At 41.2% G+C, this 24,958-nt stretch overlaps 2 protein-coding genes across 12 annotated transcripts in view; one reads left to right on the forward strand and one right to left on the reverse strand.

The window, feature by feature from the left end:
- Window positions 1-9,067, reverse strand: part of slf1 (SMC5-SMC6 complex localization factor 1) — a 50,944-nt gene extending 41,877 nt beyond the window's left edge. Inside the window, exons 1-2 of the mRNA XM_048595054.1 lie at window positions 8,963-9,067; window positions 2,455-2,568 (exon numbers count right to left, since the gene is read on the reverse strand). Coding sequence (XP_048451011.1) covers window positions 2,455-2,568 — 114 coding nt within the window. The 5' untranslated portion in view covers window positions 8,963-9,067. The remainder of the gene's footprint in view (window positions 1-2,454; window positions 2,569-8,962) is intronic.
- A 71-nt stretch (window positions 9,068-9,138) lies between these two features.
- Window positions 9,139-24,958, forward strand: part of kiaa0825 (KIAA0825 ortholog) — a 357,628-nt gene continuing 341,808 nt past the window's right edge. For 9 of the 11 annotated variants that reach the window (XR_007261761.1, XM_048595041.1, XM_048595037.1 and 6 more), the window contains exons 1-3: window positions 9,139-9,231; window positions 9,508-9,673; window positions 23,598-23,737. Coding sequence is in view for 10 of the 11 variants with exons in the window: in XM_048595041.1 (XP_048450998.1) it covers window positions 23,607-23,737 (131 nt within the window). In the remaining variant the exon portion in view is untranslated. Of the gene's footprint in view, window positions 9,252-9,415; window positions 9,473-9,507; window positions 9,674-23,597; window positions 23,738-24,958 lie in introns of those variants that run through there. The other 2 variants (XM_048595038.1, XM_048595039.1) reach the window with 2 other exon arrangements.

Consider the following 24,958-nt stretch of genomic DNA (forward strand, 5'->3'; position numbering starts at 1 on the left):
AAATTAGGCCCCTGCATGGGATTACATTTTAAGTCGGACACTTGTAGATCAGGAAACTCCTGCAGTGCAGTTATTGTCTATATTGTGCCATGTCCCTTATTATCTTTGGTATATTTTTATTAACTTATCTTCAAATCAAAGTTAAATGACCTATTGTCAATTGCCGCTTAGAGAAGAGAGTTCCCAGCTTCTGTTATCCTTTGTGTGGTTGCCGAACTTCATTCCTGAAAGATCTGGCTGTAATTTTTTGACTATGTCCTGTAGTCCTAGGCTTCCCAATCAGCAGAGATAAGGCAGATATATAGTTATTATCTTTTGCCCTTAAGATTTGAAAAGTTCAATTAAATCACCCCATAAACTTAAATCAATTCTTGTGAATATAATCCTAGTTTTACATAATCATCCCACATAATTTAGCCCTTAGTCCAGGCATCATATTGGTAAATATGATGGATATATTGAATATGATAAATTAGGGGGAGGCAATGGCCTAGTGGTATTATCGCTGGACTGTTAATCCAGAGACCCCGATTAACTTTTTGGGGACCGGGTTTGAATGCTGCCATGGCAGATGGTGAAATTCAAAGTCAATAAAAATATCTGGAATTAAGAAGCTAATGGTGATCATGAATCCATTGTTGATTGTCGGAAAAAACCCATCTAGTTCACTAATGTTATTAGGGAAGGAAACTGCCATACTTACCTGTCTGGCCTACATGTGACTCCAGACCCACAGTAACATGGTTGACTCTGAACTGCCCTCTGGGCAATTAGGGATGGGCAATAAATGCTGCCTGGTCAGTGACGCTCTCATCCCATTAACGAATAAAGGGGAATATACACAGTACTCTCTCCAAACCAGTATACTTACTAAAATGTGGTACAGCGAGCATCATGCCCGTTCTCTTGATGCAAAGGCCAATGTTCCACTAATTCTTGTGCATATTTTCTGTATCTGCTGATAATGTCAATAATCTTTGTTCACGGGCTCCAAGTTTCTTTAGACCTCCATTATTTCAAGCTTTAGAAGATACCCTGTTCTATCCAATCTGTGTTTTCATGAATTAAAATTCACTTTTCATAGTTTTATACTTTCACTAATGACAGCATTAATAGACACAGTGGAACAATAGTGAACTACTAACCTAAGGGCCTGGTTAGAACTTTGGCAACTAGTGGAATTTAAAAGAATATAAACTAGATTCAGTAATGGTGACCATGACAACAATCATCAATTTATGTAAAAATCCAGCTCACCAGTGTCTTTTAGGGAATAAAATTGCTGTCTTTACCTGCTCTGGCCTACATGTGACTGCAAACCCTCAGCAATGTCATTGAATCCCAACTGCTTTCTGAAAGAACCCTAGCAAACCACTCCGTTCAAGAGCATTTAGAGAAGGGCAGCTAATAAGCACAGAGGGCTATTGAGGCTGAATCATTAAATTTATTCAAGGCTAAGATAGGCAGGTTTTTAAATCAGCAAGTGAATCACAGGTTATGGGGATAAGATTGGAAAGTGGAGGTGAGGACTATCAGCTCAGCCATGACCTCATTGAATGGCAGAGTGGACTTGATGGGCAGAATGGCTTACTTCTTAGCCCATTGTCTAAACATTGAACTTGCTAGCAGCACCCACATCCTAAGAAAAAGAAAGATGGCTCTTGTGGTGCAATGATTCTATCCCCACCTTTGAATGAAGAGGCCCAAGTTCCTAACATCTTGAACAGGTTGATTAGCTAGGTTATAAAACGGTCCAAAGAAGAAAAAGAATCTGGCTCCACTATTCATAACTCTTTCAAAATCACATCTGAAAACATACCTCTCCAGTTGTGTCTATAATTGACTCTCCTAACTTCTCTAAGTATTTGCTCTGCTCAATTAGCTACACTATCACTCAATCGCTAGAAATTTGAGAGTTCACTCCCTGTTGTAGAATGGCAGCACTTAATCCAGGTTAACACATCATGCAATGCTAAGGAAAAATTGTAATCTTCCCACATAATTTAGCCCTTAGTCCAGGCATCATATTGGTATGAGTCATTGACGTAATCAATAGCAGGGTCTTGGTTCAATGTAGAAAGGTTCTGTGCACCATTCAAAGAGGAGATTTACCAATTGTTGCCCTCAACTTTCCTCAATGAGCATTAAGAAAAATTAATTAATAATTTAATTTGTTTTTTGTGGAATTCCATTGTGTACAAATTGTTTAAAATCTAGAAAAGAAATTCATTAGATCTGAAGATTTTTGAAACACAAGGACGAAGTGATTTGCATTATCTTGACTTTCATATATTGAAGGTTCAACATGGATGGCGTGTATAAAACTATTTTGAGATAATTGAAACTAAGAGCATGAGAGAGAAAGAACAAAAAATATTTATTGATGAAAACAAAACTAAATTAGCTAAAAACGCACATTTCCAATACCATTTTCTCTAATCACTTAGGACTTACCTGCTCACCAAAGTAAATGCAGTCGAGTTCAGTAAGCAATTTGACAAGGGCCCTTTTCTCGGAATGTTTGAAACCAGTTAACTGTATTATAGGATTCTGCGCTAGTCCAGCCATCTGTGCAACAAAAATATAACTAGTAGGAGACAAGCAAATGTCAAATGTGTCTGGAAGGGGAAGAACATCATTAAAAAATTCAAATGTACGGATAATCTGACCACTCCGGTTTTGCACAGATTGGAAACTTTTGGGAGCAGTTTCTGAGCTAGGGATCAGCTTCAAGCTCTACAGTCCTGCCGCATTCAGTTGTGAATAGTGGTGGATAATTAAAACGATGGACAGGTAGAGGTTCCACAAATATCCCCATCTTCAAAAATGTTGGGGATATATGGCAGGAAGCATTTTCATCAGTCGCAGGCCAGAAGTACCAAGTGGATGGCGACTGAACTAATGGTATTATTGCTGGACAACTAATCCTGAGATAAAGGCATTGTTCTGGGGAGCTGAGTTCAAATCCTGCCATGGCAGAGGTGGAATTTGAATTCAATAAAAATCTGGAATTAAGATTCTAATGATGATCATGAAACCATGGCCAATTGTCAGGTAAACCCATCTAGCTCACTAATGCCATCCTTACTGATCTGGCCTGCATGTGACTCCAGACTACAGTAATGTGGTTGATTCTTAACAGCCCTCTGGGCAATTAGGGATGGACAGTAAATGTTGACCCAACCAGCAATGCCCGCAACCCATGAACAAATATGAAAAGATAAATTGCACACTGGCTGTTACTGCAAGGAGATTGGAATAAAGTCTCGATATAATTGCCTTGGTGATTCAACAGCTTTGTGTCTAGAAATATTTAAAGGAAGAAAATGCTTATATTGGTGCCAGGATGATATTAAAGGTTATTTGTTCAGTCAGGGGACAGTTACCTCAGTTGGTTGGATAGCTAGTTTGTGATGCAGTTGCCAACAGTGTGGCTGAGGTCATCATGAAGGGTTCTCCTTCTCAACCTCTCCCCTAACCAGAGGTTGGTGATCCTCAGGTTAAAGCTCACCATGATGTGGAGGTTGGACTAGTGTGGGCAAAGTCAGAAGTCACATGACACCAGGTTACAGTCCAACAGGTTTATTTGGAATCACACAAGCTTTCAGAGCACAGTCCCTTCATCATGTGCAGTGAGACAGCAAGGCACACAGACACACTCTCTCTACACATATGCACACACAGACAAATATAAATCTATGGGACAGAATCATTTCATTCAAGATGTTTGCTTATCTCCACATACATTCTATTTTGCTCAAAAAAAATTGTACTCACAGTGTGGCATCTTATAAATTCCAGCTTTCAGAATAAAACCAACCTGATTCCAGGTTAAAACTCAGACAGATTCTGAACAAAGTCTCAGACCCACAACTCAGTGTCTGACCTGAGATGTCAGCTTTTGTACATTCCTATGGATCTGTCTGGTTGTCATGACAGCACAGTTCTGACACTGACTTTATTAACATTTTACACACTGTATAACATTCTTGGTCACCAGCAGAGACATATCATCTGACACTCCACTCACACCAGTTGTATGATCTTTTGATCTTGCTGCCCTTCATCTCTCTGTCTGCGTGCCCTGCTCTCTCACTGCACCTGACGAAGGGGCTGCACTCAAAGCTTGTGTGACTCCAAATAAACTTGTTGGAGTACAACCTGGTGTCTTGTGACTTCTGACTTTAAACAATCACCAGGCATCTCTCTCAATGAGACAGCAGCTCCATGCCCCAACAAGGCTATGGAGTTTTTACCTTCATCTTTGTTTAACGCATGGACGAAGTGAATCATTCTATGATGAAAAGCTGACTAAATTGGGTAGTGGCTCAGTGATCAGCACTGCCACCTCACAGCACCAGGGACCCGGGTTCGATTCCAGCCTCAGACGACTGTCAGTGTGGAGTTTGCACATTCTCCCTGTGTTGGTGTGGTTTTCTTCCAGGTGTTCCGGTTTCCTCTCCCAAGCCAAAGATGTGCAGGCTAGGTGGATTGGTCATGCTAAATTGCCCACAGTGTCCAGGGTGGGAAATGCAGGGATAGGGTAGGGGGTGGGTCAAGGTGGGATGCTCTTCAGAGGGTTCACGTGAGTGTGATGGGCTGAATGATCTGCTCCCCCACTATAGAGATTCTTTGAAATTCAGACTGTACTTCTAGTATGTAGAGAATATGAAGTAATCTTACTGAAAAACATTCAAGATTCCAAAATGAACAGGATAAACATCAATAATTATTGCTTCTGGCAGAAGAATATAGAAAGAGGCATAGTATCAGAAGGGAGCTCAATCATTTAGGACTGAGGTGAAGATTTCAGAAATGTGGGATGCTCTGAGGCTCGGTGTGGACTTGTTGGGCCGAAGGGCCTGTTTCCACACTGTAGGGATTCTATAAAAAAAAAGTCTAACAGAAGAGTCATACAGTTCAGAAATAGATCCTTCAGCCCAACTCATCCACGTCGACCAGGTTTCCCCAAACTTAACTAGCCCCATTTGCCTGCAGTTGTCTCAAAGGTCTCAAAACCTTTGCTATCCATGTACTTGTCCAAATTTCTCTTAAATATTGTAATTGTACTCGCCTCAACCACTTCCTCTGACAGCTCATTGACCTTCGGGTCCCTTTTAAATCTTTCCCCTCTCACTTCAGAACTATGCATTCTAGTTTTGGACTCCTCTACCTTGGGGAAGAGACTTTGGCGATTCAACTAGTCTATGCTCCTCATGATTTTATAATTCTCTCTCTCAGCCTCCTCTGCTCCAAGGAAAGATGTCCCAGCCTATCAGCCTCTCCTTAACTCAAACCCTCCACTCTTGGTAACATCCCTGTAAATCGTTTTCGCACCCTTTCCTGTTTAATAACACCCTTCCTATCGCAAAGCAACTAGAATCGTAAGTAGTACTCCAAACGTGCCCCTACCAATGTAACATAATGTCCCAACTCCTGTAGTTAACGCCCGGACGGATGAAGGCAAGCATACCAAACACTTTCGTCAGCATAGTAGGAACTGCAGATGCTGGAGAATCCGAGACAACAAGGTGCAGGGCTGGATGAACACAGCAGGCCAAGCAGCATCATAGGAGCAGAAAGGCTGACGGTTCGGGCCTAGACCCTTCATCAGAAAAGGGGGAGGGGAAGGGGGTTCTGAAATAAATAGGGAGAGAGTGGGAGGCGGATAGAAGATGGATAGAGGAGAGGATAGGTGGAGAGGAAACAAACAGGTCGAAGAGGCGGGGATGGGGCCAGTAAAGGTGAGTGTAGGTGGGGAGTTAGGGAGGGGATAGGTCAGTCCAGGGAGGACGGACAGGTCAAGGGGGCGGGATGAGGTTAGTCGGTAGGAGATGGGGGTGCGGCTTGAGGTGGGAGGAGGGGATTGGTGGGAGGAAGAACAGGTTAGGGAGCCGGGGACGAGCTGGCCTGGTTTTGGGATGCGGTAGGGGGAGGGGAGATTTTGAAACTTGTGAAATCCACATTGATACCATTGGGCTGCAGGGTTCCCAAGCGGAATATGAGTTGCTGTTCCTGCAACCTTCGGGTGGCATCGTTGTGGCACTGCAGGAGGCCAAGGATGGACATGTCGTCTGAGGAATGGGAGGGGGAGTTGAAATGGTTCACGACTGGGAGGTGCAGTTGTTTATTGCGAACCGAGCGTAGGTGTTCTGCAAAGCGGTCCCCGAGCCTCCGCTTGGTTTCCCCGATGTAGAGGAAGCCGCACCGGGTACAGTGGTGTTGTGCAGGTGAACATCTGCTTGATGTGGAAGGTCTTCTTGGGGCCTGGGATGGGGATGAGGGAGTAGGTATGGGGGCAGGTGTAGCACTTCCTGCGGTTGCAGGGAAAAGTGCCGGGTGTGGTGGGGCTGGAGGGGAGTGTGGAGCGGACAAGGGAGTCACGGAGAGAGTGGTCCCTCCGGAAAGCAGATAAGGGTGGGGAGGGAAAGATGTCTTTGGTGGTGGGGTCGGATTGCAGATGGCGGAAGTGTCAGAGGATGATGCGTTGGATCCGGAGGTTGGTGGGGTGGTACGTGAGGACGAGGGGGATTCTTTTTTGGTTCTTATTGCGTGGACGGGGTGTGAGGGATGAGTTGCGGGAGATGTGGGAGACACGGTTGAGGGCGTTCTCGACCACTGAGGGGGGGATGTTACAGTCCTTGAAAAACGAGGACAACTGAGATGTACGGGAGTGGAATGCCTCATCCTGGGAGCAGATGCGGCGGAGGCGAAGGAATTGGGAATTGGGGATAGCATTTTTGCAGGAAGGTGGGTGGGAGGAGGAGTATTCTAGGTAGCTGTGGGAGTTGGTGGGCTTGAAATGAATATCGGTTTCTAGGTGGTTGCCCGATATGGGCACTCCCGTACATCTCAGTTGTCCTTGTTTTTCAAGGACTGTAACTTCCCCCCCTCAGCGGTCGAGAACGCCCTCAACCGTGTCTCCCACATTTCCCGCAACTCATCCCTCACACCCCGTCCACGCAATAAGAACCAAAAAAAAATCACCCTCGTCCTCACGTACCACCCCACCAACCTCCGGATCCAACGCATCATCCTCCGACACTTCCGCCATCTGCAATCCGACCCCACCACCAAAGACATCTTTCCCTCCCCACCCTTATCTGCTTTCCAGAGGGACCACTCTCTCCGTGACTCCCTTGTCCGCTCCACACTCCCCTCCAGCTCCACCACACCCGGCACTTTTCCCTGCAACCGCAGGAAGTGCTACACCTGCCCCCATACCTCCTCCCTCACTCCCATCCCAGGCCCCAAGAAGACTTTCCACATCAAGCAGATGTTCACCTGCACATCTGCCAATGTGGTATACTGCATCCGCTGTACCCGGTGTGGCTTCCTCTAAATCGGGGAAACCAAGCGGAGGCTCGGGGACCGCTTTGCAGAACACCTATGCTCGGTTCGCAATAAACAACTGCACCTCCCAGTCGCGAACCATTTCAACTCCCCCTCCCATTCCTCAGACGACATGTCCATCCTGGGCCTCCTGCAGTGCCACAACGATGCCACCCGAAGGTTGCAGGAACAGCAACTCATATTCCGCTTGGGAACCCTGCAGCCCAATGGTATCAATGTGGATTTCACAAGTTTCAAAATCTCCCCTCCCCCTACCGCATCCCAAAACCAGTCCAGCTCGTCCCTGCCTCCCTAACCTGTTCTTCCACCCACCTCAAGCTGCACCCCCATCTCCTACCGACTAACCTCATCCCGCCCCCTTGACTGACCTATTCCCTCCCTAACTCCCCACCTACACTCACCTTTACTGGCCCCTTCCCCGCCTCTTCGACCTGTTTGTTTCCTCTCCACCATCCATCTTATATCCGCCTCCCACTCTCTCCCTATTTATTTCAGAACCCCCTTCCCCTCCCCCTTTTCTGATGAAGGGTCTAGGCCCGAAACGTCAGCCTTTCTGCTCCTATGATGCTGCTTGGCCTGCTGTGTTCATCGAGCCCTGCACCTTGTTGTCTCACTTTCGTCAGCATCCTGTCTGCCTGAGACGCCCCTTTCAATGAACTGTGTACTTGCACCCCTAAGTCTCTGTTCAACAACATTCCCCCGTGGCCCTACCAATGGCTGTGCAAGTTCTGTCCTGGGTTGTCTTACCAAAGTGCGACACTTCACTTTATCCTAACTTTACTGAGAGGACTGGAAAGTTTTGAAACCACGTATTTCTAAGGGTTATGGATTTTTTTTAAAATCAGAGTTCACTTAAGGCTGGCATCCAATTTTGCTCTGCTGGGGAACCAAGGATGGCAGGCAGGAAGAATGAAGTAGGTGATCAGGACTGATCATACTGACAGGCGAAAAAGCTTGAGGGATCGTTGGTCACTTCGTGCTTTCCCGATCTTTCAGTCGGGTCAAGTGATGAGAAAAGTACAGATGACCGCTTCAGACCAACAGTGCCAGCGGCAGTCGAGCGATGGGCTCAAAGTAGGAAAAGACAGTGTTAATTAGGGCATAAGTGCGTTCAGAAGCTCATCACAGAGTCAAGTACTGCACCAAGCTTACAAACAATCTCGCTAAATTTTCCACACTTGTTAAGGAAATGGATGGAACCCGTGACCAAGGAATTTGGAGGAGTAAGGAAGCATACTCCCCTTGTCTTAAACTGTACACAATTTAAAAGAAACCAAATTCAATGTTAACTGAATATTTGCAGATAGAAATCTACAAAACTCTGGGCACCATTACCTCTAAGTTTATAAACAACACGTACGAGCCGTCCTCACGTTCACACCGAAGACCGGTTCCCTAAACTTCTCAAACCCATGTAAAGCACACTATTGGCGGCGATCATTAGGAGTGAGTGAGTGAGTGAATGAACGGCTGACACTGGGAGAACGCGCTCAGAAACGTCACGTTGCGCCAACTCTCGCGCGCAGATTAAAACTGGCTGTCCCGAGCCAAACCGCCGACCATTCCCATCGTCTCGACTACTCTACACATTGATAACCAAGACACTTACACAACAATTAGAAAATAAAACGGAATACACTCTTAAGCTGCAGCTAAATCTAGTAAGTGCTACTGATTTGAGGCAATTGTACGTTCCATGAGGTTTGTCATTAGTACTGATCATTAACATCTCCAACACAACATTATTTCCCCCCCCCGGGCCCAGGGGTAGTACAGCCTGGTCACGTGTTATCCGGCGTCCCGCAGTGACGTTATCTGTACGTCTCCGGGTGACACGTTTGTAAACAGGTTGGTTAACTGGAGCGACGGGAATCCAGGGTAAGGCCACAGCATCTTTTGTAAGTCAAGATTATAAATTTAAAGTATTTCTGCTGCGTTATTTCCACTTCCTTCTGTGCCAGTTTATTGCACAGCATTAACGAGGCACTGCAGGGATTGGTGTCGTTTCACTTCACTGAGCGTGAACTTCACTTGCGGCACAAACACAGAATGATGATAGAAACTCAGCAGGTCTCGCAGCGTTTGTGGAGCGATAAACGGAGTTAATATTTAGAGTCCGGTATGACTGTTCTTCATTGTCTGTGTTTGTTTCAGATTTCCAGCATCCGCAGTATTTTCCTTTTATTTGAGTAGCAGTACGGCGACGTTTGGGCTGTTGCTGCGATAATCTTCACGTTCCAATTCAAACCTATGCATGGACAGATAGTGAACGTACTCTTATTAATTACAAGTAAAGCTGGATTATTTTTCAACTGCGGAGGTGACTATTTATTTTGGTATTTGATTTGTTTTGTTATTACCTAAAGTAACGATACAAGGTCGTTGCTCCTCGTTCGCAGTTGTCAAGTCATAGAGAAGTACAGCAATGGAAACAGACGCTTCAGTCCAACTCGTCCATGCCGACCAGATATCATTGATACATCTAGTCCAATTTGCCAGCATTTGGCCCGTATTCCTCTAAACCCTTCCTATTCATATACCCATCCAGATGCCTTTTAAACGTCGTATTTGTACCAGCTTCCATCACTTCTTTTGGCACCTCATTCCATACACGCACCACCATCTGCGTGAAAAAGTTGCCCCATAGGTCCCTTTTAAATCTTTCCTCTTTCACCTTAAACCTATGCCCTTTAATTTTTGACCCCCTCCCTGAAAAGACCTTTTCTGTTTACCCTATCCATGCCCCTCGTAATTTTATAAACGTCGATAAAGCCATTCCCCAGCTTTCAATGCTCCAGGGAATATAGTCCCAGCCTATTCAGCCTCTCCCTATAGCTTAAATCCTCCAACCATGGCAACATCCTTGTAGATCTTTTCTGAACCCTTTCAAGTTTCACAGCATCCTTCCTATAACAGGGTGACGAGAATTGCGCACAAGTATTCCAAAAGTTTGTGTTATATGTGTTTTTGTAAAATTATCTAGGTTTCCTTAAGCTTTGAACATGGTTGAAATAACTGAAGCAATACTGTCTAGATGACAGTTGAATTTTGCTGTCCAAAATAAATTTGTCACTGAATTCCTTATCAAGACATTCTAATTAAAAATATTGTATCCAACATTCCCCTTTCTACCTTCTGTAAACATGAGCTCATCCAAAACTCTGTTCCCCAAATTCTAACTCAGCAGCAAGTCCTATGTTGTTGGTTTTGCATTCAATTTCATTTAAACAACACCTGTTTTTTTTTTTAATAAAAAGCAAACTATCCGGGATGCTGAAAACCTGAAACAAACGCAACACTGGAGAAACTCGGCAGGTCTGACAGCATCTGTGAAGAGAAATAGAGTTAATGTTTCAAGTCTGGCATGACTTCTTCAGAATTATTTCTCTCCACAGATACTGCTGGACCTGGTTTCTCAAGTTCTGTTTGCTTGTGTTCAAATCTCTCTGTGGCCTTCATCCTCCTTCCTTCCTTCAATTGCCTTTAAACTTAAAACCCCCAAAATTTCCACTCACATCCAATCCTGGCTGTATGTGCATCTTGTTTTCTTTGTTCCACCATCGTGGGGCAAAATCTTTTGCTGCCAAACTCAGGATACAAAAATTTCTGTCAAATCTCCTCCCTTGCCTCCTGAGATAGATCCCATCAGGCCCTGGGGACTTATTTCAAGACACCCAACACCACCTTCTTCTTAATATTGACAATAGTGATAATTGAATGAGTAGTGAATTTGGAAAAAACTTATGTATGCAGTGAGAGAATGGTATCTTCCACTACTTGAAAGTGTGATGGAAGCAGATTCAATTGTGCTTTCAAAAAGGAATCGGATAAACATATTCATCTGCCATTGTTTTGAGGGCTTTTGCATCTAATGGGGTATTTGTACCTGATGAGGCGATTCTTTTCTTTTTAATTTCTGGTAACATAAAACTAGATGTGATATGTAATAGTGAATGATTTAATGGATGTTTATTACAGCTGCCGGTATATACAAATATTGCAGTCATAGGCACTTCATTGTTTTGGTTATACTAAGCTATTTGGTTAAAACCAACTGCACCTTTATATTAGTGTCATCCTTCAAGTGGCGCAAGTTAAGATGGAGATATTACATGCAATGATGCAGTGATGGTGTCATGATATATCATTTTATCTCTCAAAGGTATGCTGTGAGACATAACACAACACATCTTAAAAGAAAAAATGCTAGGGAAATGGGAAAGGACAAGGCAACAGGCTAAGTTTTGTAAAGAACTTGTATAGACATGACAAGTTTGGTCACAAGGGGAATATACCGTGATGTAACAAAATCAGTGCGATGAATTTATTAGTTTTTTTTCATTTGATAGTATTCTATTTAGTTGATTCAATGAAGTGCTGCTGCACCGATTTCATTTCTCATTCAGAAACAGAAGTTTCTATAACATTTACTATAAACATTTACTATAAACTTCAGATACTCATTCAAGAATGGGTTACAAAATTGTGTGTGAATGATTTGTGAAAATAATTAAGTCATTGACAGAATGTTTTTAGCTGCATTTCATGCTGTGGGATGATCAGATTTGTTTAAGGGCAGAAATGATTTGATTTTGACCCTAAATTACAAAGTTAGCAGTGTCCACAAAATATTATTTTGAAACTTAAATTGAATCAGCATATTTGTTTTTATTTCAATGTCTATCTAATTGTACTTTTAAAAAATATATCTACTCATTTCTCATATACTAGCATAAGTCATTTACTTGGCTCAATATTGCTATTGGGATGTCACTTGTTTTGAAAAATACGACTGCATTTTGATTGACTCGGACTTCAAAACAATTAAATCACAGGCAATAAATGTAGTTATTGGCATAAGTCTCTGATGCATACTTTCATGTTAAATGAAAACCTTTTTGCTGACAGATGATCATGCTGAGCAGCTTATGAGGCTACAGTGCAGGCAGACATTTTTTGTGCCTCTGAACATAAATTCTGAGTTTAAAAAAAAATAGAACTAAATTGTATGAGGTACTGATTAATGGAAAGTTATGACAAAATAATAGCAAACCGAGGATCAGTGGTATCATAGATTGGTTGAGACTTGTGTTTAAAATATGAAAGCACCTGCCAAGTTTTTAGGAAGGAACAATAAGATTCAGTAAGAAGTATTCACAATCAGAACTACATGTGTTAAAACATGGATTCCATTATTCTTTTCTGGATTCTTGCTGGTACATGGATATGATAGCCTTAAATTGACAAAATGCACAATGCAGTTTTCAATATACTGTGTCCCTCCTGTTCTTAGTAAATGAGAGGCGCAACGTGTTTCAATGGCTGTCTTCTAAATGTATAAGCAATATAGTTAATGTGAACATTCACCTTCACCAGTAATACACATACTTAAACTTATGTATTTATTTTAATGCACTCAGACATATACAATGAAGTAAAAGACTTGTTACTCAGTGAACTTTTCAGTAATGAACATAATCACTTGAGTATGGTGGACATTTTCTCAAATGAGAAGGATTTTGTCTGAAATCAGGTGTGGCCTCCCTTAACTCAGACTCCTCATCTGAGATGTCAATATCGGAATATAATTCATTGCTTACAAATGATGTTTCATGTGATGATTGGTGAGCCCTGTTTAGCAGTGATTATTGATCCTTTTTTTGTGTTAATCGCAGCAAATGGTTGGATATCATAAGGGCTTGTTGATTTTCAAATGTCACCGAGTTTTTACAGGACTGAAAGAGGACCTTTGGTACATCATGTTCCCGCCGGTCATAAACATCCATGTATTTTAATCCCACTTTCCAGCATTTGGCCGTAGCCTTTAATGCTGTGGCATTTTAAGTGGTCGTTTAAATAGTTCATGAAACACTTGAGAGTTTCTGCTTCTACCATCCTTTAAGGCAGGGAGTTCCAGAATCCCTTCAGCTCGCTCAGTGAAAAAAGTTTTCTTCAAATCCCCTTTAACCCTCCCCCTTCTAATTACCTTAAAACTTTGCCCTCTGCTTATTGATGATCATGTTTCACATACATTTTAGCTATTGGCTTTAACTTTTAAGTTGCTTGCATTTCATGCATTTGTTCTTCATTACGTTTATCTGCATGTGGATCATTAGCTCCATGGGATAGCACAACAAGATGAGTGTGCATAGGACATTGAGCGTAGTTGGCGTCTGAAGAATTCAGTTAAAAATAGGCATTCCCCATTTAAGTCAGATTTGAGATTTTTTTTCTCTGCACCTGTCTGCTTTTCCCCACCACTGCACCTCCAACACATCCCCAACCCTAACACCACCATCGGTATCACCGTCATCTCCTTGCAAACATACCTCACTCCCCAGATCCCTGTGATAGTGTTAGGGTTAACCCTGATTTGGTCTCCCCAATCTCCCTAAAACATTATTCATCATATCTTTGTGCGTGAAATCCTCACCTTGCCCTCTATCTCCACTATTCACCTCACCTGACCAATCTTTCAAATGCAGAGAAAGAGTGGATTCTTAATCAAGGAGCATGCAACAACATATTAGACCTCAAGTTTGACTCTTGCCTGTTGCCAGTGTGTCCTGATCACCGTTATCTATTGTACTTATTTGTGGAAGGGGTGTGATGTCAGCAGTCATGACCTTTTGTTATAATTCCAGTTAGCCAAATTTATGTTACAGTCTGGCTGTGGACCAGTAACATTGTTTATGAAAGTTGACAAAAATTTAGGTCCCAGGTACTGACTCCGAGAATAAAGCCACAAGATTCCATGATTTTGAGCAAACTGTCCAAAGTGTTACAATTTAAGCAGATGGTCACAATGGACAACTCAAACCCAGAATGAAGCGTGGCTCGATTCATCGTATGTTTAATTTTTGTGGTTGGATAAGGTGATAGTCAGTTACTAAAACCATTGACTGAGGGTACAAATGTCCTATAGTAATGGAACAGAGCATGGCACAAAAGATGAAAGAAGCAAACAAAGCTTGATGATAGTTATTAACACAAACATCAAAACAAAGTTTCAACCTATTTCCTAACAATTTCAATTGCAGAGACTCAATTCATAGAAATATCATTCCTACAATTAGAGTCATGGAGATCTACAGCCCAGAGAAAGGTCCTTCGCTGTATCGAATCTGTGCTGGTGATTGATCCCTCTGCCAATGGGAAAGGTTTCTCCCAGTCTACCTTGTCTGTGCCCCTCATAATTTTATACATATCAATCAAACCCTCGATCTCTGCTCCAAGGAAAACAACCCCAGTCTATCTAATCTTTCTTCTTAATAAAACTGTCCAGCCCAGGCAACATCCTGGTAAATCTCCATTACACTCTTTTCAGTGCGACCATATCCCTCCTATAATGCGTGCAGTTCTGAAATCCACAACACTCTTGCTGTGGCCAACCAATGTTGTGTAGACAATCATACTTGTTAGCGAGTAATGACAGACTACAGTTCTAGCATCACCTCCCTGCTCTTAAATTTCCTGCCTTGGCTAATAAAGGCAAGTATCACATATGCTTTCTTAACCATTCTATCTACTTGTCCCGCTACCTGAAAAGACCAGTGGACATGTATACCAAAGTCCCTTTGATCCTTGGTGCTTCCCAGGGCCTTGCCTGTTTGCCTGGCCCAAGTGCATCACCTCACCACTAGTGGTTAGTTCGTTGAAAGCGATGTCACAGGTGGACAGTATGGTGAAGAAGGCATTTAGCATGCTGGCCTTCATCGGTCGAGGCATTGAGTACAGGAGTTGGGACATTGTTACAGTTGTATAAGTCATTGGTGAGGCCGCACTTGGAGTATTGTGTACCGTTTTTGTCACCCTGTTATAGGAAAGACATATTTAAACTGGAAAGTGTGCAAAGAAGATTTAGAAGAATGGTGCCAGGACTTGTAGGCCTAAGTTATAGGGAGAGGTTGGCCAGGATGGGTCTTTATTCCTTGGAATGTAGGAGAATGAGGGGTGACCTTATTGAGGTGTATAAAATCATGAGGGGCATAGATAGGATGAATGCATATAGACTTTTTCCCGAGGATGGGGAATTGAAAACTAGAGAACATAGGTTTAAGTTGAGAGGGAATAGATCTAAAAAGGATCTGAGGGGCAACTTCTTCACGCAGAGAGTTGTGCTAATATGGAATGGGCTGCCGGAGGAAGTGGTTGAGGCAGGTACAATAGCGACATCCAAAAAAACATTTGGATAGGTACGTGGATGAGAAGGGTTTAGAGGGATATGGACTAAATGTGGGCAATTGGAACTAGCTAAGAGAGCACCAAAATCAGCATGGACCATTTTGGGCCGAAGTATTACTCTATGACTCTATGACCTCACACTTATCAGGATTGAATTCCATTTGCCACTGATCAACTCATTTGATCAGTTTGTGTATATTCTCCTGTAACCTAAGGCTATCTTTCTCATCATTTAATACCCACCAATGTCATCCCCGAACTTACTGGTCAACTCTCCTACATTCAAGCCTAAATCGTTTACATTTACCGTAGGTAGCAAGGGCCCCAACACTCATTCCCACGGAACCCAACTGGACATGGGTTGGGGTGACACAGTGGCTCAATAGTTATCACTGCAGCCTGACAGTGCCAGGAACCCAGTTTTGATTCCAGCCTTGGGTAACTGTCTACGTGGAGTTTGCACATTCTCCCAATGTCTTTATGGATTTCCTTGTGGTGCTCTGGTTTCCTCCCACAGTCTAAAGATGTGTGGGTTAGGTGGATTGGCCAATGATAATTTGTCACTAGTATGTGCAGGCGAGGTGGGTTAGTCATGGGAAATGCAAGGTTACAGTGATAGGATGGGGGAGTGGGTCTGGGTGGGATACTCATGGGAGGGTCTGTAACTCGATGGGCAAAATGGCCTGCTTCCACACTGTAAGGAATCTAGGCAAATTTCAGGTCACAAAAATATCCCTTGAACATGATCCCCTGCTTCCTGCCACTTGGCCAATTCAGTATCTAACTTGCCAAATTTCCTGGTATTGTATCCCATGAGCTGTTACCTTTGCTATCAGTCTCCCATGCGGGATCGTATCAACCTTGCTGAAGCCCAAGTAGTCTGTCTCTTCTAATTTAGTATCTTCTGCAAACTTAACCATATTAGATACCATTTTGGAGTTCAGATCATTTATGTGCTTCTATGTAATACATTTTCTCAACCTGAAATAACAAGGATGCATTTTTTCCTTATTCTTCCCCTGTTTCTCATCCATTCCTTGGATTTAGTCTGTCTAACTAACAGCATAACAACATATTGCAGGAGAAACTCAGCAGACCTAGCAACATCTGAGGAAAGAGGAACAGAACTCCTGTTTCAAAGCCAATGTGACTTATTAGAACCAAAGTGAGATGGCAAAGTGCACAATGCCAGTCCACTTTTCAGTTTTGAAGTTGAGTCTATTGAACCTGAAACGTGAAAATTCTTTTTTTTTTGTCTCCAGATGCTGCCAAACCCATTGAGCCTCTGCAGCATTCTGTTTCGGCCACTGTATGCTGTTTTCTCGCTTCAGTTGGATGGCATTTACTCAAACATGAGCTGTACCACTTATTTGTTTATTTACCTAATAACATTTTAGAAGTAAGTCATGGATCATGACACTGTGATGTCCCGCTGACATGAAAGAGGCTAGGAAAATATACTTTTCGTAAATAATATGTTATGGGAAGATACTTTACTGACAGTTTTTTTTCCGGCATTTCAGTGCCCCATTAAAAATATAGAAAAACAAAAAGACACAGGGTTTACCATGTGGGTGTTTTTAGCAATGCCCAGTGCTGCTCTTGACATGGTCTCTTGCACTCTTTATTGGGTTGATCCTTGCCTTGATGGTAATGGTCAAGTATGGGTTATTCCAGGCAATGAGGTTACTAATTGTGATTGAATATACCTCTGCTGCTGATGATGGCTCACTGTGCCCCATGGATGTCCAATGTTGAGTTTCTGGATCTATTTGAAATCTGTCCCATTTCACGCAATGGTAGCGTTACATAATCTGATGGAGGCTATTCTTAGTGTGAAGACTGAACTTCATGTCCATAAAGACTGTTGCAGCTTGCTCCTGCTGATACTGTCATGGACAGTACTGTACATGGACAAACCTGTACATGTCTGTGACAGTACATCACTGAGGCTGAAGTCAAGTAGATTTTACCCTTTCTTGTCTGCAGATGTGTTTGACCTTTTTTTGTTTAAGCCTAAATTCTGATACTCCTGATAATGACATGTTTCTTTGTGTGCTGTAACTTTTTTTGTCTTTCAAAGCTGAAGTGCGATTGTAGTGTAACCATTCCGTTGAAGGGATCAGAATGAACTGCAATGCTTGGATCAAATGTTGACAGCTTCAGTTTAAAAAAAACTTGGTAACTTGTCAAGTGTGGAAATAATATTTGTCCAACTCGACAGCATTCTTTTGTAGCAGTTAAATGAATGTTGAGTTCCTTTCTCCCTGTTGAAGACTCCAATGTCAGGAAGATAATGTGGACTTTGTGATTTGACAAGGATTATTAAAATCAGAATAAATGGAGGAACCTGAGTGTGTGAAAATGAAATTGACACCGAAGCCCTCCATTATCTGGCACTTGAGTTTTGATAAGTATTTATACTATAGATCTAAAATGCTCAGCACAACAAGTTAATTTTTTGCAATTTTTTTTTTAACTTGCGGAAGTATGACTGAAAATGCACAGTATGTAATATTTTATAGCTAAAGGTTTTAGTTTTATCTTTGAAAATATCAGCAATAACAAAGATGAATTATTCTCTGTTCCGTTGTATTGGTAATTTATTAATATATTTAAAGGCAGAGTGTTCCCATTGCACTTAATTTTCTTTTGAGTAATACTGGAAATTGCTTCATACGAAATCCTCAAAAACTCGTTTAAATATTTAGGAAGATAAAGCCTTTTAAGGACATATATAACTTCTTGAGCTAACATATTTCATTCTGAAATATCAATTATTTATGAAAAACATGCTGTTTACATCTTATGGAACTTGTGTTATTGAACTGCTAGATATTTCCTTTTGCAAGTATCATGATCAACTAACACAAGTCTTTTCCATTGAGTACCTGTAATTTAAGTCATCCAAAGGTTAACTGAATTCATGCAGTAACATGTTTTGGTTGCACTGAATTCTGAAACCAAAACAGGGAATCTTTAATTATGAGATTGCTACATGTGGTTTCAGGCGAGAAAGTGGAAAATCGTGGTGATTGACTAGTGGTCTTGTTTTGGATTTGATATTTTATCTGTATAAACATTGCTGAAGAAATATTTAATTTGAGGCTTATTGATTTTTTTTTGACATTTTGAAGAGATATTAAAACACTATGTATTATTTGATGTTGAATTTGGTATTGTTAATGGTGAAATGGCAGACTAATTGGAGAATTAAGGTTACTAAAAATTAAGAAGGAGGATATTAACTTGAAACATAGCAAACAATAGAAATGAATTTTGACATTGGCAAAAGATGCTTTTTTGGCTGAGGCTTTACTACTAACATCAGTAGCTGAATGGAACAACACAACGTATGGAGGCCAAAATATTTCAGAACTGAAACGTTAAAGATTGAATAGCCTTGAATTTTGGCCATGGGGTTCACAATTTATGGCCTATTTGTGCAGGTTCCAAATAAGGTTTTCAGCATGTAAAATTTATGCAGCAGCTGAACACTGGCATCTGTGGTGCTGGGGCATCCAGGGGAGGCTGAGATGGATAATCCACTTGGCACTTCTGGCTGAAGGCTATTGCACAATAATAATTAGCACAACTTCATTACAAGTCAAGCATAATTGATGTGACTCAGGAGCAATACAGACTACATCTCCTCTGTATGAAGACTAGTGTACAACTCACTGTCTCTACCTACAGACAGTCTGTTACATCGATTGAGAAACTTCTGCAGTGATGTCCCAGGATGTTGATGATTGGTTTCCAACAGCAACTTTTATAAGTAAGGTTTGAGAAGTGCACTGTTCTGGTCCCATTACTCCCTGGGTCAAAGCAAACTAAAGTTACTTTTTTTTTTCCAGTTAAGTGAGGTGACCATTTAAATACCTTATCTTTATCTGGTTTTAAATATAACATGGAGGTGCTGGTGTTGGACTGGGGCGGACAAGGTCAAAAATCACACGACACAGGTTATAGTCCAACAGCTGTTTAAATCTTTCCCCTCTCACCTTATATCTATGCCCTTTAGTTTTGGACTCCGCTACTGTGGGGAAAAGACCTTGTCTATTCACCTTATCTATGCCCCTTACGCTTTTATAAACTTCTATAAAGTCACCCCCTCAGCCTCTACTGCTCCAGGGAAAATAGCCCCAGCCTATTCGGCTTCTCCCTATAGCCGAAACCCTCCAACTCTTGTAGCATCTTTGTAAATTTTTGCTGAACCTTTTCAAGTTTCACAACATTCTCCAGAGAACAGAGACCAGAATTGAATGCAGTATCCAAAAGTGGCCTAACCGGTGTCCTGTACAGCTGTAACATGACCTCCCAACTCCTGTACTTAATGCACTGACCAATAAAGGCAAGCATACCAAACTCTTTCTTCACTATCCTGTCTACTTTCAAGAAGCTGTGAACCTGCACTCCAAGTTCAAGAATCTTGAGATTATTCTTCAGTCACTCTTTCCAAAGAGCAGATAGATTTCACCCTCAGCCCAACAAGAGGGATTCCTTTTCAGAAATCAGAATGATTAACTGGGCAGCTTGTTCTTAGCTGAGGCATTCCCCAAATCCAGTTCTTCTCAGTAGCTTTCCAACCAACTAAACTTAGACAAAAACCTCTCTAAATTATCGCTGTGCAAAACACCTCCAGCAGGGGTGTACAGTAAAGCAAGCAGGTAACACCAGTCAAGTCATTTATAGGACATTTTGTTTTATAAAAACAATTACTATCCACTGCGACCTCTTTCAGTGACCTACAACCCTTCAAAATCCAAGTCCTACAAACAATATTAAAAATGAAGAATCTTTGTAACACAACAAATAATTTCTCTTGTATGATTTAAGTGGAGAGTTTTTCCCTGAATTGCATTGATTTCAGTTTGATGGAACTCCTTGATGCCACACATGATCAAATGTTGATTTTAAACTCATGATGTGAGTATCCTTGACATTGTGATGGAACAAAGGGTATAATGAGGTTAGGTCAGGAGCTAAATGACCATGGAAGAGGCCCTGAGTGACCCACATTAAGTGTTTGTGAGCAGGTGATGCTGTGCAGGACCTGCCTGAAAGCATTATTGATGACTCCTTCCATCACTTTGCTAATGATTGAGAGTGCACTGGAACAGTAAATAATCTGGTTGGATTGATCTTGCATTTTGTTGTTTGGACATGCATAGGAATTTTTCACATTGTCAGGTGTTGGGTCACAATTGGTTTTATTGCCCAGGCATAAGAAGGAAAATGTTGATCAGAGTTTCTGATTATGGTGTGGAAGCTATTACTTCTGTCACTGAAGGTGGATGCAGATAATGTGTTTCACTCCATTTATTAGTTTATATTTAATGAAAATATTTTAACACTTGTCTTGAGTAAGATGTTAGATACTTACTTGAAACAGTATTGAAAGGCACTTGGGTAAGTTCAGTGTAATCAGGCAGAGTCAATGTGGTTTTCTAAAAGGGAAATCATGTTGTTCCAATCTATTGAAGTTATTTGAGAAATTAACATACTGTGGATTGAGGGGAGCCCTGGTGGATGTACTCTAGTTAGAATTCCAGAAGGCATTTGATAACGTGCTGCACCAAAGGTTACTGTGAAAAATAAAAGCTCATGCGTCATGCTTAATATACGGACATTGATAGAAGATTTGCTGAATGTATGCTTCTAGTCCCATCATCTCTACCCAGTACGAGTTTGTCACTTCCTACTGTCACTCTGAACTAGAAAATGTTTTCAACTCTGCTTCTAACTTCCATTCCTGTCTGCCCATGCCTTGCTTCCAACTTCTTCCCATGACTTCCTTGACTTCCTTCTCACCACTTCTAGTCTTTAAAGGGTTCATCAAAGATTACGATAATTTTACTAAAGGCACAAAAGAAACATATAAAATGTTCCCAACACTTTACAAGAGAATTATAAGGTGGGAAAATGGAGCCAAAGATCAACTATGGTTGTTAGAAATGTTGTGGCCTGACAGACTAAATGGTCCACTTTAACTCCAGTTTGTTATATTCTTGAGTTCTTAAAAATTGCTCTCCGTGCTCAATTTAGGCCCTGGCAGAACCAGAAGGTCCAGACCTCATTTTAGCTTTGGCACAGAAATAAACAAAAGAATAGGATTTCAGAAGTCAGTGAGAGTGCCTGCCGTTGATATCAGTATGGCATTTAACTATGTTTCCCAATAAGGAGCCTTAGCAAAATTAAAGTTAATGAGAGTTGGAGAAAACTCTCCAGTGTTTGCAATCAGACTTCACATGCAGTAAAATGGGTTGTGATTGTTGAGGGACAGTCATCTCAGCGCCAGGATTTCGTTAGGGTAGTGTTCTAAGCCTATCCAAATTCATCAATGACATGCCCTCCATCGTAAGGGCGGAAGTGGGAACAACCTAATATGTCTGTGTAGTACCAATTGCAGGTCATCGGACACTGAAGGGCCTGTCTGCATGGAGCAATATCTAGACATTTATGCTGGATTGACAAGTGGCAAGTAACATTCATTCACGTGAATGATAAACAATGACCATTTCCAACAAGAAATCATTGAATGTCAAAGAGAGTTGATCAGACTCTGTTACGAACACACCCCCTCCGTCACCAGCCTAGGGTTATTTGCTGTTGATCATAAACTGAAGTGGACCAGCTATACAAATAGTGTGAGTACAAGAGAAGGTCAGAGGCTGGGTGTTTGTTGTGTAATTTGCTACCTGACTCTGCAAAATACATATGAGGAATGTGATAGAATTCATCTGTTGCCTGTATAAGTGCAACTGCACTCAAGAGTAAAAGTGAAATACTGAAGATGTTGGGAATCTGAAATGAAGACGACAAATGCTGGAGAAACGCAACAGATTTGGCAGCAGCTGCGGAGAGATAAACAGTTAACGTTTCCAGTTTGGTATGACTTCTTAAGAATGATTCTGCTGCCAGACCTGCTGAGTTTCTCCAGCACCATCTGTTTTTGTTCCACTCAAGAATCTCAATACCACCCATGACGAAACAGTCTGCTTGATTGGCTCCCATCCACCACCTTAATATTTACCCTTTCCATCAAAGATACATAATAGCATGTATCACATTCCTGTGGAGTGCAGGAACTCATCACACCTTCAAAAACAGCACCTTCCAATCCCATAACCTTTACTACCTCGAAAGACAAGGACCATAAACAAATGAGAAGACCATGACCAAAAAATTTCTCTCCAAGCCTCATACCATCCTGATTGAAACTAGATGCCATTGCTTTACTGTCAGTAACTCAACAATTTGGAACTCCTTTTCTAACAACACTGTGAATGTGCCTATATCAGTTTGATTGTAGCAGTTCAGAAAGACAGCTCACCAATGTCTGCTTGATGGTAATTAAGGATCGGTAATAAATGCTGGACTTGTCAGCAACGCTCATCCATTCAATGAATGAAAAATAAAAAAAATCCCATGGCAATATTTTGAGGTAGTGGAGTTTCTCTTGTGTTATATGACCAATACTTATCCCTCATTCCTCATCCAAAATCAAATTATCTGATCAATACATTATTTGTGGAAGTTAGCTTTATTGTAAATAGGCTGTTACACTTCCTTCATCACAAACATTAATTTACTTAATTAGTCTCTATGGTGAGAAACACATTTAGAATATCCCAAGGTCATGCAAGACTCTTTAAATGAAAGTTTGTTTTATTTCTATTACCTCTTGTTTATCTTACTCTCTTGTTATATTTTAATTACTCCTGCCTTCCATCCCATTACCGAGTTCTTCCTCTGTTCCTTTCCTGATTTTCCTTTTTACCCTGATTTCATATTTGCTGAAAAGTTTCTCCTGGCTAGCGTTTTGTTGACAGGGACTATTTTCAAGAATTTTTCTTTTTTTTGCTTGCATGTCATGTATGACTTTCTAATTGAATTTTAGATTAGTGGTTTCTTTTGGAGTCCTAGAGTAATACAGCATGGAAACATACTTTTGCCCCAAACTGGTCCATGATGACATTTTTTAAAATTTTAATTGTTTTATTTTATGTTTTATTTTATCAACTCTGTAAATCATTAATTCCAACTATTATTTTCAGATATTGGTGATGGCATGGGAAGGAGATCATCTCTTCGATTATTCCTGCTCAGGTTGCTTCTTGGACACGATACCAGGGGAATTGGAATTACATCAAGCTTTTGGTGACATTGAGGAGAATTTGAAGCAGAATGCTATGTGGTAGGTTGTTCTCTATGTTGGTAAGCTATGCTTTGATTATAATATGCTTGCACTTTTAGAATCATGTGCTTAAGTTTGCATTTTTAAGGTTAGCATTTGATTTAAGACATGTACACGTTTCATTTGGTAATAATTTGATATGGAATATATTATTACACCCTTCTCAGAAGACTTGCTGTTGCATGCAGTGAAGAAGGCACTTAGCCTCTTAGTGTTGGACTTGGGAAATGCTACATCAAAACTTTACTGAATTAACTTTATCTATCTCCCATGCCCCAATCTCTTGGAGGGTCTACACTCTTAGGCATGGAACCATTAGACATAAAGATGTATCCATCAGGCCTCGTCTGCCATTGGCTGATCTGATGATCCTCAATTTCACTTTCTTGCCTTTTTCCTATAACCCTTGATTCCATTATCTTCCTTAGGTCTAATATCACTTTCAAGTTCTGTGTCCTCTGAAGTTTAGATTATGTGTTGTACACTGAAGTCTAGATCATTAATATGTAGTGAAGTCAGGGTTCTAATGGTAACTGACCTTTGGGGAATACCACCAACTAAAACTTCCTTCAGTTTGAGAAACAACTTCCCCCATTATTCTAGTTGTTGTTATGCTGCAATTTCGTATCCGTACTGCAATTTCTTTTTTTTTTTGTCTTTTTATTCCATGAGCTTAAACTTTGCTCACAAGCCTTTTTTGTGGCACTTTGTATAAATTTCCTTTTGGAAGTCCAACCTTGCCAAAAACTCAGGCAAGTTACTTAAGTTTGATTTAGCTTTAACAAATCTGTACTGACTTTGCCAACCACTGGGTTAAACTGAATGACTTGCAGTTGCTGAACTTTTTGCATTTTTTTTAGAAAGGATAAATCATTTGTAAATCTCCAGTCCTTTGGCACCAAAGCTGTATCTAAGAACTGGAAAATGATGCATTGTGCCTCAGCAATTTTCAATCTTGGTTCTCTTAGTATCCTTGAAGCATCTGATTTGGTCCTGGTAGTTTATCAACTTTTAAGTACAGCCAGCCTATCAAATCTTTTATCAATTTTTAGCCCATCAAATATGCCAATTAGCTCAACATTCACAATGATTTGGTCACCATATCCTTCCTTGATCACTACAGATGCTAAAGATTCATTGCATATCTCAGTCATGTCCCTGCTGTGAAGTTGCTGAAAGAAGTTGGAGTTGAAGGTAAAGTGCTTCAGAAGGTGTGATTTT

The sequence above is a fragment of the Rhincodon typus genome, chromosome 3 (genome assembly GCF_021869965.1).
Source record: "Rhincodon typus isolate 14 chromosome 3, sRhiTyp1.1, whole genome shotgun sequence".
Taxonomy (NCBI): domain Eukaryota; kingdom Metazoa; phylum Chordata; class Chondrichthyes; order Orectolobiformes; family Rhincodontidae; genus Rhincodon; species Rhincodon typus.